This window comes from Acomys russatus, chromosome 5 (genome assembly GCF_903995435.1).
Source record: "Acomys russatus chromosome 5, mAcoRus1.1, whole genome shotgun sequence".
In the NCBI taxonomy this organism is placed as follows: Eukaryota; Metazoa; Chordata; class Mammalia; order Rodentia; family Muridae; genus Acomys; species Acomys russatus.
This window is the reverse complement of record NC_067141.1, coordinates 54,179,371-54,195,813: the sequence shown is the minus strand read 5'-3', so window position 1 is coordinate 54,195,813 and position 16,443 is coordinate 54,179,371. Positions and strand designations below refer to the sequence as shown.

Below are 16,443 nucleotides of genomic sequence, written 5' to 3'. Positions count from 1 at the left end.
TTTTTTTGGTTGGGAGACTATCAATGGTTGCTTCAATTTCTATAGGCGAAATAGGGCTATTTAATTTGTTTATCTGGTCTTGGTTCAGTTTTGGCAAATGGAATCGGTCAAGAAATTTGTCCATTTCCCTTAAATTTTCGAATTTTGTGGCATAAATGCCTTTAAAGTAGGTTCTTACGATTCTTTGTATTTCTTCAATGTCTGTTGTTATGTCTCCCTTTTCATTTCTGATTTTCTTAATTTGGATAGTGTTTCTCTGTCTTTTAGTTAGATTGGCTAACGGTTTGTCTATCTTGTTAATTTTCTCAAAGAACCAGCTCTTGGTTTTGTTGATTCTTTGAATTGTTCTCTTTGTTTCTAATTTATTGATTTCAGCCCTGAGTTTGATTATTTCTAGGCATCTACTCCTCTTGGGTGTTTCTGCTTCTTTTTTTCCTAGAGCTTCCAGATGTGTTGTTAAGTTGTTTATGTGGGACGATTCATTTTCTTTTTAAAGGCACTTAGTGCTATGAATTTTCCTCTCAGCACTGCTTTCATTGTGTCCCACAAATTTGGGTATGTTGTTCCATCATTTTCATTGAATTTCAGGAAGTCTTTTATGTCTTCCCTTATTTCTTCCGTGACCCATGTGTCATTAAGTAGAAAGTTGTTTAGTTTCCACGTGTTAGTATGCTTTTTGTTATTTCTGTTGCTGTTGAAGTCCAGCCTTAGACCATGGTGGTCTGATAAGATACAAGGTATTATTTCAATCTTCTTGTATCTGTTGAGGTTTGCTTCGTGACCAACAATGTGATCAATTTTAGAGAACGTTCCACGGGGTGCTGAGAAAAAGGTATACTCCTTAGCGTTTGGGTGGAAAGTTCTGTAGATATCTGTTAGATCCATTTGATTCATGACATTGGTTAATGAGGTTATTTCCCGGCTTAGTTTTTGAATCAAAGACCTATCCTTGAGTGAAAGTGGGGTGTTGAAGTCTCCCACTATTAATGTGTGGGTATCGATGAGTGGGGCAAGCTTTGTTAATAACTCTTTTACAAATGTGGGTGGGTGGAGCTCAACTTTAATCTCATCACTAGAGAGGCAGAGGCAGGAGGATTGCCCTAAATTCAAAGTCAGTCTGAATAACATAAGCTGTCCAAGGCCAGTCAGGGCCACACAATGAAACCGTGTGTCAAAATAAAACAAAACAAAAATTCGAAAAACACCCAAAATTAATTAGAGAAAGAGGGAAACAGGCAAACAAAAACATGAATTTCTGTTTTGCTCATTTAGAATACATACATACATACATACATATATACATACATACAAACAAACAATTTGGCAACTCATGTCTCTGATGTAGCTGAGTGATATAAACTGGTTTAGGGCAGGTCAATAGAATCTTCCCAGGGAGTAGGTGTGTGTAGTGGTCTCTACTCTGTGGGTGGGGTGGAGGGTGCACTTGGAGGCCAGAGGAGGGTGTCGAGTGCTCTCTGTCCATCCTCCTTTTTCCTTTGAGTCAGGGACTTATCCTGAGCCTGGAGCCAATAAGCCCCCGTGACCTTCTTGTCTCTCCTGGGGTAACAGCAGGACCATATCAGCTGTAACATGACGCTGAGATCTGAACTCTGCGAGTGCCCCAACCTCTAAGCCATCTCTCTGGCCCTGTGTTATTATCTTTGACAAATTAACCTAAAACACACAAGAAAATCCTCTAGCAAATGTAGTCTGAGCCTGCCTGTATTTAGCATACGGTATTAGCACTTACTGGAATTAAAAAAAAAATTAATCAGCAGGTGGAAATGATGTTTCCAAAGATATTTTAACTTGAGATTAGACGTGTGTGTGTGTGTGTGTGTGTGTGTGTGTATGTGTGTGTGTGTGTGTGTGTTTTCAGTAGTGCTAGAAATGGAAGCCAGGGCCCACAGATGCTAAGCAAATGTTTTACCACTGAACTGTATCCCCAGCCAAGACATGAATTGTTTTACTAGTCACAAGTTGTTTATAAGGCATTTTAGCGCAGGCATGTCATGTGACTGTCCAAGGCATCCTTGCCAATTGGGTATCACACGTACCCTTAGGTGAGAGTGTGCAGTTTTACCAAATGCCTGTACTGGAGTGTGGCGATGGACCTCTCACTCTCCATGCACCATGCTACAGCTGCCATGCACCTTCTTTTCATGACAGTGGTTCTCAAGTGTGTTCCTGACACCGACTCCTTCACCGTCACCATGGCCTCTTAAGCATTTCCACTTGGGACTCCTTTATTCCCCCAAGAAGCTTTAATTTAAAACATTTTAATATTTATGTGTATATGGATATTTTGTTGATATGCATGTTTGTATACCACGTGGGGAAGGACCAGTATTGGCACGAGACACCCCAAGACCAAGTTCCTAGCACAGTTTGCCTCAGAGGATATGAGACAGGATGAGGAAGAAGGGGAATGGAACCAAGAATTGAGAGGGATATTTGCCCCAGAGGGACAAAGGATGGCTTCTGGATAGAGGGGCATGGCCCAGAGGTAAATGGCAGCTTATAAAGGTAAAAGGGGACCACCTTCCTCCCCACCGTGTTTAATTAAGATTGGGCATGTTAATTAGGACAGCTATTAGGGGCCTTTTGATTGCCGGACATTAATACTGTGATGGCTGGACCTTGGTGATCAGCCTCAGGGGGACAAATCTTGGTGGCTTGCCTTAGGAATGCCACCTAAAGGTCTTTAGCAAGGCAGAGGGAATGGGAGAAGGGCAAGGCCTGCCGGAGCTTTGCTTGCCATGCTCCAGTGGCCAGAATCCCTTCAATGTGTGTGTCTGGTGCCCACAGAGGCCAGGAGAGGGTGTTGGATCTCCTGGAACTGGAGTTACAGATGGTTGTGAGCTGCTGTATAGGTGCTGGGAATTGAATCTGGGTCTTTAGCAGCTAGTCCTCTTAACTACTGAGACATCTCTCCAACCCCAAGAAGTGTTGTTGTTGTTGTTTTTTTTAATGCAAGCCCATGTATATAGGTGTGTAACATAGACATTTAGATCAAACATTTACTGGTAATCAAGAAATTATATCTTTAAAGATTTATATTATTTTTAATGGTGTGTATTTGTGTGTGGCAGGGGTTAGGTATGTGCGTGGCAGCGCAGGTGCCCATAGAGGTTTGAAGACAGCTTTGAGTCCCCTGGAGCTGGAGTTAGAAGCCGTTGTGAGCTGTCATGTGTGAATGCCTGGAACCATAATTGGGTCCTCTATAAGAGTAGTGCGTGCTGTTAAATAACGAGCAATCTCTCCACCACCACCACCCCCCCCCCCACATTTATTTTAAAACAATTCTTCCGTGTACATATAATTTTACCCTTACTAAATGCAAATTTGATACTGAGATGGCTGTGTTTGTCTAGTGGTGCATAACGGATTAAATCTTGGTTGAATGTTTGATACTGCAGGACATAGAGCATCTTTAAATGTTTTCAGAGCCGATTGGTATTCTGATTGTATAATCATCAAGGCTGAGACTGATGCTTTTCATTAATATGTAATTAAATGTGGATGAGGGTATGGGTGTGCTACGGTGCACTTGGGGAGTCAGAGGGTGGCTTGCCGGAGTGGTTCTCTCCCACCTTGAATTTGCAGAATAACCCGACCCCCAAAGTGCTAAGGGTTGCAAGTTGTGAGGAGCTAGAGGCCACTTTTACTGGCTTTAAAAAAGGCTCTAGGGCATACCTCTTGCTGTCTTTGCATTTAGTGACGCTAGCTTGGGATTTTGCAATTGGCCTTGGTCAGAAGGCATGCCACCGTGGGAATTAGTAAATGCTGCAGACCAAGGCTTTTGCTCCCGGAGCTGATTGTTTCACTCCACCTTGCTTTACCGTCCTGTATTCGAACTAGTGGAAGCCTCATGCATTGATTCCTGGCTCTGGTTGTTCAAGTTTGTCATAATCCAAGGCCCATTTAAGATTAGGATTAGACCATGCACAGCCATGTGCTGCGTGACAATCTGTGTTGGATAGTATGTGTGGCAGAGGTACCCAAGATTATTGTCTAGGAATGTTAATACTGTTTCAGTTCATGTAAGTACACTTGATGCTATTTGCACAGTGCCGAAATTGCCTAACAACACATTTCTCAGAATGTATCCTCTCAATTAAGCTATATACATGACTGTTTTATTGAGCAGCTGTTGGCTACTAGACTAAAATGCCTCAGGCAGTCAATCTTTATAAAGAAAGGTGTAGTTGGGCATAATGGTACAATGCCTGTAAGGCCAGCACTTCTGCACTGAGCCAGGAGGCTCAGGAATATAGACACTCTCTTTAAAAAAAAAAGAAAAAAGAAAGAAAATAAGGGTTATTTGTAGTTTGGACTTTGAACATTTTTATAGCTAGGATCTGCCTTTGTAGTTTGGGCTGGTCTCTTGTCTCTGCCTTCCCAGGGCTGGAATACAGGCAGAGCCACCATAACAGATGCATTTAAAAGTCCAGCAGCACAACACCCTGGCTGTAGACTGGACTCAGAAAACTCAGCTCCCAGCTTCCAGGGAAGGCACTCCTTAGGGGGCCGAATGTGCTACTGAGTGTGGTTGGGGGAAGCCCCATCAATTCATCACCGTTCTGGGAACCATGCTACCAACCTGAGGACTCACTAGGGGAAAAAACCAAACCAAAACAACAATCAAACAAACAAACAAAAAACAGCATCTGAACTATAGCGGTTATATGTAAAATTGTTAAGAAAGGATAAGACCCAGGTGTGCTTTCTTGGCTTACAACATGCAAAACAAAATTTTAAAAACCAGCCAGATTAGCTGCCAATGTATAAACATTGAAAGACTGCACATGAATGTCCACAGTGGGCCTTGAGGGTCATCAGGCAATACTAGTGCTCCCTTGCCACAGGACAGCACCAGGCTGAAGGTGAGTTACAGATCTGAGCAGGTTCTGGTTGACACAGTTACCCCTAGGCAATTGATGGCGACTTTTGTTTTCTTAACCCCGTCTGTGCCCCATTTTGGCGTCTTTGTCCATGACCACTTGTGGAAAGAAACTCCAGCCCATGGAAAGCATTTCTCCATAGCTGGGACCTTAAGGACCAGTTTTAAGCTTTTCTCAAAGTCAATTCAGGTGGACAGACAAACTGTAAAGTATCCTGAGTTTCTTATGACCGCTCTGGAAATTTGTTTATCACTTTGACTCACTCTTTAAACCTGGGAATCTCTGCTTTTCCCTTGGGGTCTCTACAAAAGTGATGGGTTACTTTTGTTTCCCTTTGTCTGGGCCTTTCATGACTTCAGACTCCAAAAATATCTATCCTTTTGAAAAAATGTGTAGGAGAAATGTGTGCTTTCTTCTCACGCTGTATTTGGTGAAATGATTCTGAAGGGAAAAGTGAGACAACAGTGTTTCAGACCAAAGTTTTAAGTGTTCTGTTCACTTATCTTGACATGTTTTTCTCCCTCCCCTCAAGGTAGTTTTAGGGCATCTAGCTAGACACATCGCCTCTGTCCATATTTATGATGTTGGCTCTAGAAGTAGATATCAATATTGCTGATGAACCTGTGATTAATAGTTACGCAGGTTAACCGATGTTTCTAAGACTGACTGATGAAATCGCCACTTTTCAGCTTGGGGTGACCCTGAGGTGACAACTTACCCTGTTCATTTACTAAGTGTTTATACTAGGCGGTGATTAAGGGCAGCCTTTAACACAGTACCAAGGCACATCTGAAGAAAAACAATCCAGACTGTGACCAGAGATAGAGGCCTTGGCCGAGGAACCAAGGAGAGCAGGTGCCATAATGCTGTGTGTGTCCTGCTGTGGTTTTCAGGCCTCTGAACACTTCAATGCATGTACTCTGTTCTCTTGCAGTGTAAGTTGTGTGTATCTCATTTAAAAGTTCCATCTGATAAAAATGATATTTTTGGAATGCATTTATGGGGATGCATTTGCTTTGGGCCACTTAGAATGCTTATTTCCATGTATCAAGAATACTTCTACCACCGGACTGGTGTGACCTGTTCTAGTTGTGCAGTGCAGGTATGGAGTCCATCAGTGTTGTTAAACAGAAAATCTAGACAAGTGACACGAAGTCAAGTTTCCTGTAGCTATTACCTTATGTGTATGAATACTTGCTCATGTCAGTGTGTGAAGTGTGTAGGGGTGGTGAGCCCACAGTGTACATACACTATTGCTCTTCACCTTAGTTTTTTTGAGACCTGATCTCCTACTTTGAGAAAATCGACAACATAAGCAAACATTTAGCCAAACTAACTGAAAGACAGAGGGACACTCTCCAAATCAACAAAATCAGAAATGAAAAGACACCGAGGAAATCCAAAAAGAATCATTAGTTCTTTCTTCAAAAGCCTCTATGCCACAAATGAAGTGGACAATTTTCTTGGTAGATTCCCTTACCAAACTTGAATCAAGACCAGGTAAACCAATTAAATAATCCTATATCCCCTGTGGAAATAGAAGCAGAAAGAAAGAAAGAAAGAAAGAGGAAAAAAAGCCCAAGGCCAGATGGTTTCAGTGCAGATTCCTGCCAGACCTTCAAAGAAGAGTTAATACCAATACTCTTCAAACTATTTCACAAAATAGAAACAGAAGGAACATTACCAAGCTCATTCTGTGAGGCCACAGTCACCTTGATACTTAAACCACAGAAAGACCCAACAAAGAAAGATTTTCAGACCAATGTCCCTCATAAACATTGATGTAAAATATTCAATAAAATACTCACAAACTGAATCCAAAAACACATCAAGACCAAGTAGGATTCATCCCAGGCATGCAGGGGTGGTTCAGTACATGGAAATCCATCAATATAATCCACCATATAGACTAAACTAAAAGAAAAAAATGTCATCTTCTTAGATGCTGAAAAAGCATTTGACAAAATCTAACACCCATTCATGTTTAAAGTCTTGGAGAGACATATACTTAAACATAATAAAGGTAATATACAGCAAGCCAATAGCCAACATCAAATTAAACGGAGAGAAACTCAAAGCAACTCCATTGAAGTCAGGGACTAGACAAGGCTGCCCACTTTCTCCATAGCTCTTCAGTATAGTACTTGAAGTTCTAGCTGCAGCTTACAGACGCAGCAACGCTAGCCTTCCAGCAAGCTCCAGGAGTCCTGCTGTCTTTACCTCCCACGATTGCATGTCTAAAGCCATTATTCCTACCTTTCTAACATGAGTCCTGGAGAACCCAAGCTCAAGATTTTTACCCTCTGAACCAACTCCCAAGCTCTAGCTATTTAGTACCTTTTATAATGGGAAAAAAAAGTTTTGGTTTTTTTTTAAAGCAAAATATCTAAATCTATCTAGTACTTGTGTAGATTTTTTTTCCAGGCTCCATAAATAGCAGTGGCAAATAAGATGAAAATAGAGTCACTAGGAGATTTTGCTAATTGCCTGTGTGAGACATACGGAAATTTACTTAACCTCTTACTTTAACCATTCAGTATCAGGGCTAACAGAACCTACTTGTAAATTTTTGGTGGTGATGGTGATTTCTTGTTTTTGGGGGGGAGGTTGTTTTGTTTGTTTGTTTGTTTGTTTGTTTTGTTTGTTTTTAGGAAGCATCTGAATAGTTAAGGCTGGTCTTGAACTAATGATGTTCCTAGGTCAACATCATTAGTGTTGTTATTGCTGGCATGTGCCTCATGGGGTTTTCTTGTTTGTTTCTGTTCGTATATATGTGTGTGAAAATCAAATGATAGCTTTCTTCATTGGTTGGGTTTCATGCGGGTGATTGTTAAGTCTTGTTTTTTGTCTTGTTTTTGTTTTTCCTGCAGTACTAGGGCTTGAACCCTGGACCTCTTACACAGTGTACAGGCACTCTACTGCTGAGCTACTTACCCAGTCCTTTATTTTATTTGTTTATTTTTCCTGACAGGAAAGATAATCACCAACTTGGACCTGAGGCAGTGATATTAGGAATTAAACTTTGGGTGATACAGAGGCCAGCCTGCAGCCAGCTAGATTCCCCTTTCTCATCTGTACCTAAGGGGTGGAGGAGGGTTTATCTGATCATACTCACCTCCCTCCCCATGGTGTCCCACTTCCGCCTGCCTCTGGAGGACCTGCTTCCGCTCTAGAATAGCCTCCCTTTGTGCTTTTACATCACATGTATTTCAGTACCTTCCCTTTTTGTCTCCAAGAGGGGGGAGGTTTTACCTCATAGGGTTTTGCAAGGGCACTCCTGGGCCACCCCAGACAGTAAGTAAGCCCTTTGTTTTGGTGGGTGGCAAGCAAATAGTGCATGGCTCTTTTGTAGTCCTCACAGCAACACTGAGAAGCTAAATACCTCACCCCAGATCACCTCAGTTGAGTAGGATTTAGAGCTAGAGTTCAAAGTCAGGCCTGCCTGCCCCAGAGCCAAGTGTGGGAAGAGGTTCTGTGTGCCCAGAGGGATTCTGCTCCACTCCCAGGCCTTTCGGACCCCATGTTTTGTCAAGCATATGTAGGATTCCTGTGAGCTTCTGAGTGAACATTCTAATGCACTAACCATTCTTGGCTGTTGTGTCAATTTACTACCAATTTGGTGGCTTACAACTGCAGACATTTCTTCTATCAAAGTCTTTGAAGCCAGTGACCCTCAGGCAAAGCCTTGGCAACAACACCACGTTGTTGAGGCTTCGGGGAGATTACGCTGCGTGTCTTTTCCAGTATTTGCTTGCTGTTGGTGCCCCATAGGCCGTGGTCCAACACTCAGGCCTCTGCCTTCTTCTTCCAAAGGTTTTGTTGTCTGGGCTGTTCATACCTTCCCTGCGTTTGTCTCCTGTCATTGGAATTAGGGCCCATCCAGGTGACCTACAATGATTTCCTTGGTTCTCATCTACCCAAATCTGTTTTCCAAATAAACTCACATTGACAGGGTCTGAGAGTCGAAACAAAAGCCTGTATTCGGGCCACTAATCAATCATACATGCTTACGAGCCAGACAAGCTGTTGTCCTCACAGCACGGCTGTTTGACTGGCGGTGACCGCTGTCGGCACTCTTTGACAATGCAGGGGTTTGGGAGCATTTCTTTGCTTTGAAAGTGGCTCTACCAGATAGCCCACCCCGCCCAGGCTCTACACAGCACGGTCTGTGCACGGCTGCTAACAGGGCTGTGTTCTCTTGCAGATTGCTGACCTGCAACTTCATAAACTGGACGAACTGGACTGTCTGATTCAGGGCCTGCTTTATGTTGACTCAGTTGGCTTCAACGGCAAGCCGGAATGTTACTATTTTGAAAACCCCACGAATCCTGAGTTGTGTCAAAAAAAGCCATACTGCCTTGATAACCCATACCCTATGTTGCTGGTTAACATGGGCTCAGGCGTCAGCATCCTAGCCGTGTACTCCAAGGACAACTACAAAAGAGTGACGGGGACCAGGTAAGCATGCTCTTGATGAAGAGAGCCTCGTTATGCTTAGACCACGCCCACTTCTTGACAAGCGGTGTATAGTAAGAGACTGATTACATTGCGTGTATTTTTAAGAGAAATATACTGGACTCCTGTACCAAGAAAGAGAGATTGGTTGGACATTTGTTTCAGTTTTGTTTTGGATGTAGGATCTTACCTTGTAGTTAAGGCTACCCTGAAGCTTAGTGAATAAGCCCAGGCTAACCTCAGAGTCACAATCCTGCCTCTGCCTCCTGAGTGCCCAGAGTGTAGGCACGAGCCGCCATGAGCAGTTTATTGCATGATATATTAGAGAAAAAGCTGGCGCACGTAAGGGTCATTGTTCACCGCTCAGGCTGGGGGAGGGAGGACGGCACCCGTTTGTTGGCCAGCAGGTAGATAGATCAGTGTCCAGAGGGCAGCCGAGACTGCAACCCTTGGGATGGTCAGAGACACTTCACAGAAACCTTCCCTTGGAAGTTTTTTTGGTTTGGAGGCAGGAAAGACAGCTGCAACAATAGACCAACCAGCAAACGAAAGACATACAAGGAGTGGTTTTCCCCTTTTATCAGGTCAGCAAGCTCCTAGGAATTTTGGAATGCAGCACACAGAAACACAGGCCCCCAGGTGGTTAGAGTACTTCGGGGCTCTTTATCTGTATTACTTATTTATTTATCTATGTTATGCGTATGTGCACTGTAAGACCCGTGAAGGGCAAACAGGTGCAGCTTCCTGTCAATGGCAAACTCAGCCTGGGAAAAGGACCTGTTATCAAGAGATCTTAAGAAAACCCACTATGAACAAAATTAAGCTGATTTGCTATGAGGCTATTCCTTCAACTTGCTAGACCACAAAACCCATTTGTAGAGAAAGTGAAAGGGACCGGTGCCATGCAGCGTGTCCTTAGGATACGGTGTTGAAACTGTTGTTGACGACCAATGAACATGGCACGTTACTTGTCTGGGCCTCAGGATCCTCACGTCTGCCGTAAAAAGGTGCTGCTTGGTTTGTTTGTTCGTCTGTTTTGTTTCCAGCACTGACAACTCTGCAGCACTCTCCACCCGTGGGAGGAAAGTTCTGCCTTTTCAGTGTGTTTTCATGAATTGTGGTTGTGCGGGATGAGTCAGTGTTCCTCACCCAGGGGAAGGTGCTGTTAGCCAATGCCTGACAACATTTCTAGTTGTTGCAGTTGGAGGTGGGACACTACAAGTGTGTGGCAGGTCGAACTCAGGGATACTGATAAAATTCTACAGCAAACTATATAGAGAGTCCCAAATATCAATAGTGTTACAGTTGAGAGAACCTGGTTCAGACACACGCTCTGACTGAAGTCAGCATGGGTTCAGAATGTCGAATCTGTTATGTCTGTAAATCGCTACCTGGCATACATCTTCTTTGTTTTTATTATTATTATTATTATTAATTCATTATTCATTATCATTATTTAGCCCCAACTGGCCTGGAATTCATCATGCAAACCAGGCTGACCTCAAACTTACAGAGATCCACCTGCCTCTTGGTCTTGAGTGCTGGAATTAAAGAGGTGCACCATAATTCCCGGCGATGCACACATCTATCTTTTCATTGAGAGTCTAGTAGCTTACTTGCTCAGCCAGGACTGAACACTGATCCTGTGGTCTCATTAGGACCAACAGGAGACTCCAAATACGAATGCTCAGCTAAAACAGAGCTTACCTTAGAGAGTGTTTTCCTGGCGAAGTTTTTTTTTTTTTTTTTTTCTTTTTTTAACCTTTCATCTTTTTATTTTTAAGCCTGAATGCATATAGAACAACGTGATATAAGACCCCATTGATGTAGATAATTAATACATGCCAATCAAGGTGGAAAGTGCCGTACGGTTTCTCCTTCGCGTTTGTGAACTGCACCCACCTCATTCCTGTGTGTGGTACCATGACCTAATGAAATAAGGGTTCCTTAAAACACAAACAGCACAGTATCCTAGGAGTAACTGAACTGCTCAAGATGCTCTCTAGGCAGTACCAAGGTACACATTTTCTGCACTTAGAAACACTTATACTTTTGTTGACGCATACACAGTAGCTAATGAAGAACATCACAGATATGTTCTCAGATGCGCAGACTCCAGGGATCTGTATCATCTGAGAAGCTTTGCTAAGGAGCTAATTGTGGGGTGTGGCTTCTTCACATATGAACTAATGCCCACAAACCCCAGGTATTCCCTTTATGACCCTCCTGGCTCAGCCTCCCAAGTGCTAGCATTACGGATATGTGCCACCACTTCAGCTCAGAGTTTCTCTTGTTACAAGTTAGAAAACATCCGATGTAGACAGCCAGGGTGAGTGGTGAGGACAGTATGTAGGACACACTTTGGGTACCATTTCTGTTAAGCATGCTCTCCACCACTGAGGTATTTCCCCAGCCCTGGGGAACCACCGATGCACGCAAATGCTGGAACCTTAAGTTTCGTTGCTTCTCATAAACTGAGAGAGGTAACTCCAGGTGTTTCTTAATTCTGGTTTTTCATATATCTGTATATCTATATTTATCTATCTATATTTCTCCTTGTAAACATTTCGTTATTGTTTTGGTGGATTTCATTTTATTGAGGCAGTGTTTCACTATGCAGCCAGAACTGGCCTTGAATTTCCTACAGTGCACCAGTCATAGCCTTCCAAGTACTAGAATCATAGGTGGCTGTGTGTGTGTGCGTGCGTGCATGCGTGTGTGTGTGTGTGTTTATACATACACAACAAAGTTTTTCACTGAACCTAAGAGCTCACCAATTATAGTAGGCTGGATGTGCTGGCCCGTGACTATCAAGGAGTGTCTCAGACCCACCCTCCATACTCACACCCCAGAGCTGGGGTTGCAGATGCACAACAGGGCCCAGATCTTAACCCAGTTGCTCGGGGTCGGAACACTAGCCCCCATGCTTGCTCATCAAATACTTTCCCAAGTCAGCCACCTCCCCAGCTCCATCAGAAGGTGTAAGAAGCATGTTATCTCATGAGCTCCATGTCCCTTTCCATGTTTTGCACGGTTGGTTTTCTATACTTTAACTGTTTTCTGGATTTGGGCACAATTGTTGTTTCCCCTAGTGACACAAGTTCAATTCTTAGTATGAAAACCAGTTCTTTACAGCTCATGTTACAGTGTATAGTCTACTAAAAGAAGAAAATTAGTCTGGGATTTAAGTTGAAAGGACAAAGGGTGTCTCCTCGTCATTCAGGAGTCTACTTTAAGGGCGTATACTTCTATGCCCATCAATGGCCACTGCTCCCACAGGCATTGCCAATTCAGTTACTGAAATGAGTAATCGAAGAGTTCTTCTCACTCTGATGAATAATGAGACTATCCAGTGCCCTTTTCTATTTGCCTCTGATCTACTGAGGATTTTTCTGCATGTCTGCAAAACAGACAGAGGTATCTGCTTGTGAGAGAGGAAATGTCCTGACTAAGTAAGAAGGCTGAGCATAGTAACGCATGCTAGGAGGCTCTTGGCTCTCCTGTGCTGTTGCATTCTTCTCTCCTGTCTGCAGCGCAGAAGCTGTGCAGATGCATGCCCGCTTTCCCACCCAGCTTCTTATCTGGCATCATTCACCATTTTCTAGCCATACTTCCCCATTTTCAGTCATACCAGCACATCAGTTGATGAGTTACCTTCTTTCTAAGTCAGCCGGTTTCTTGAGTTGCCTACATTCTGAGTTGGTGGTCGAATGCCTTGCTGCAGGGGGATGCCTAATGTTCAAAGAGAGATTATCAGGGACAAACCGTGTCGAGGCTGAAAATGTGAACAAAGACTTTAAAAGTATTCAGGGAGCAAACAAGAAAATGTAGGTAGCACACAGCCCAAGAAGTGTTCTCATTAAACACATTCCTGGGGCTTGGTGGGCAGATGAGGGTAGATTTTTGTGTTTGTTCATGCCTCGTTGTTTCTTTGTGGCACCACACCCACCACGCCCACGACTTGGGTATTTTTTGCTGGTTGTGCACATATAACATAAAAGACCCTGAAAGGGGGGTTGCTCTTTCTTTCTCTCCCTCCCTTCCTCTTTCCCTTTCTTTCTTTCTTTTCTTTCTTTTTCTTTTCTTCTTTTTTAATCTGAGAGTATGGCACAATTTTATTTTAAATGCAACTTTAAAACATATGTGCCTGTCCATGATCTGGTGTCTTCTTGATAACGGTATTATTTGTGATACATTTCCCTCATTAATCTCAACTTAATTCCACCCCCTTTGAATTAAAAGCTAATGTCCAAATGAAAATTGTTTTCCCAGAACTAATGGCTCCTTGAAGCTGCAGAACCAGTTGATATGAGCAGCTGCCTCTTCTCTGTTTATCATGCATGGTAAATCAGAGAGAAGTCTTTGCCAGCAGTTAAGAATTAAGGCTCCCTTTCTTACCATGACTTTCCTAATGGTAGTTATTTCTCTGAATTGGGTTTTCATGACATCAGGTAGCTTTCGTAGCAATCTGTAATTAGTTTTATTCTCAGCTACTGTAATTAATTTCTAAATTTGGCAACAAGGACTATTTTGGAGCCTCCAAAATAATGGAAAGCTTTAAAAACATACTTCAAGCATTGGTACATTTTTTGCACTTTCAGTAGTGGGTGCTAATTAGAAATAAGCAATATCCAAAGACCAGTGGAAAGTTTTCTTACCAAAGTTTCCAAGGTAGGATGAGATGGACACTCTAGATAGGTAGGGTCAGAAAAGGCAGCCTCCTGCACTGGCTGCTGGGGCAGACATGAGTTGAGATTGTCACCCCAGGGCTGGCTCTGTAGTCAGGAACTATGCACACACTATTAGTTTCCCTCTGAATCTGCATTTAGCCACGTATGGCGTTCTAACATCATCCATTTCTCCAGTTACGTGCCGCTCCCAGACTGTTTGTCCCAAACAGAACAAACCATTGCGTTGAAGCTGATTAATTAAGCACTTAGGCTAGTAAGCTGGCAGAAGGTCTCACAACAGAAACCAGTGAGAGTCTTTTCCAATTCTATTCTCAAATTCAGGGGCAAGTTTTTCTCAGTGTTTAATCCCAGCTGCTGCCCTCTTTTCTTACCCAGTCTACCCTCAAGCTCTGTTGTATCTCTAACACTTGATGTACAATGCACCTCTGCTCTTCCACAAAGTGCTCCCTTGCCCTTCTGCATTTTTTTTTCTGAATCCATATTAATAGTCTTGATGTGGCTGGGGGACTTGGATGGGCATATCACAAAGCATAAATAAAAAAAAAATAAACCTTATTGTTCCTTCAGTCTTGGAGGTGGGACATTCCTAGGCCTATGTTGCTTGCTGACTGGTTGTGAGACCTTTGAAGAAGCTCTGGACATGGCAGCTAAAGGCGACAGCACCAATGTTGATAAGCTGGTGAAGGACATTTACGGAGGAGACTATGAACGATTTGGCCTTCAAGGATCTGCTGTAGCATCAAGGTAGAAACTAAGTGGTGAGGAGCTTTAGCGAATCCACACCAGGCAGGCTTTCCACCCAGGCCATTCATCTAGTTTTCTGTTGTATTGTTTGGTTTGTTTTTGTTTTTGTTTTTGTTTGTTTTTTTCCTTAAATAAATGTCAATCTACCAGCCTGGCGCAAAATTACCTATCCTGTCAGATCTCAGATTTGATCTCCTGTCCTTGATGGAGCACTGAGGTGTTTACCACTTGATACTTGTGCTTAAAATAAGGCAACTTTGAAAGAAGGTTCTGGAAAACTGCCACAGTTTCTCCTCTTCCACTCTTGTCCAGATATCTAGAAGCATTGCAAGTGTCTCTCCCATGAATAGTCGTGCTACTTTGTTCCTTGCTAAGAAGGGGCAGCCAGCCATTCATAGTGTAATGCTGTCTGCTTATAAACCACGGTAGCGAAGTCTGCTTATTTGAGTTTGAGAGGGATTGATTATTCATAGTGCTTCCCAGAGTATCTTGGTGTGGAAGCTTAGGCCCTGCCTGAGGATGACTTTGAAAACTGTCACTGATGTTTCCAACATAGCTTTGGCAACATGATGAGTAAAGAAAAGAGAGAGTCCATCAGCAAGGAAGACCTCGCCCGGGCCACATTGGTCACCATCACCAACAACATTGGCTCCATTGCTCGGATGTGTGCACTGAATGAGGTAAGAGTTTAACTCTGAGAAAACCGGGGGGGGGGGGGGGGGGGGTCCTCATATATCATCTTTGGCAGTATAATAACTGTCGTCATTCTTAGGTTATAGGGAGAAAATGACGTGATTTAGTTTAAAATAGATACCCGTGTGGAAGCAAGTTAAAACTGCAGTCCACATTCCATTTTTTCTAACTGCTGCGCAGTGCCACGGGCTGCGAAAATGTGAGGAAAGCCCCGGGTGTGTATATAAATAATCAAACTAAAAGTGCTCCCACCTGCAATGCTCGGTATTCTCTCTGCTTTCAGCTTCTTTACAGTGTTGCCTTGTGGCATGGAGTTCAAGCAGCATTGTACAGGGCTATCAAAGCACAGAGAGCTTGCTACAGCCAAGGCCAGCCAGAGCCCCAGGCACAAGAAGAAAGTAGAGCTGAGGACAGACAAAGCTTGGTTAACAAGTTTTGAAAGATTGCTGAATTCTTTGGGGGGGGGTTGGGGGGAAAGTACAACCCCTTTCTAAGAAACAAGATTTGAGAAGTAGAACAGTCCACCCCTTGTGGTGTGTTAGGAAGACAAGAAAAAGAACTTGGGGGCACGGAACAAGTAATAGGAGAAGTACGTAAGAACCACAGCAGATCCGTAATGGGGTTTTGAAATGCATAATTTTAATAGAAATATGACGTGCATACAAGACAGTTCAAATCATAAGTATTATAAATATTAAATATGCATAACACATGTACACACACACCCCCCCCCACACACACACACAGCCACTACCTAGATCAATAAAAGAAAATTTACAGATACTTCAAAGCCTTTTTGAGGATCTAGAGAGATGGCTCAGTGGTTAAGGGCACATGCTACTCTTGCAGAGGACCTGAGTTCGGTTCCCACCATCCATGACCGGTAACTCACAGCCTGCCCTTAACTGTGGCTCCAGGGGACCTGTAGTGTCGCTGCCAAGCTGAGTTGCAGCGTT

At 43.2% G+C, this 16,443-nt stretch overlaps 1 protein-coding gene across 1 annotated transcript in view; it reads left to right on the top strand.

Annotated features, from left to right (window-relative positions):
- Pank1 (pantothenate kinase 1) overlaps nucleotides 1-16,443 on the top strand; it is a 69,027-nt gene that overhangs the window by 43,857 nt on the left and 8,727 nt on the right. Inside the window, 3 exon segments of the mRNA XM_051146363.1 lie at nucleotides 9,109-9,362; nucleotides 14,618-14,794; nucleotides 15,351-15,474. Coding sequence (XP_051002320.1) covers nucleotides 9,109-9,362; nucleotides 14,618-14,794; nucleotides 15,351-15,474 — 555 coding nt within the window.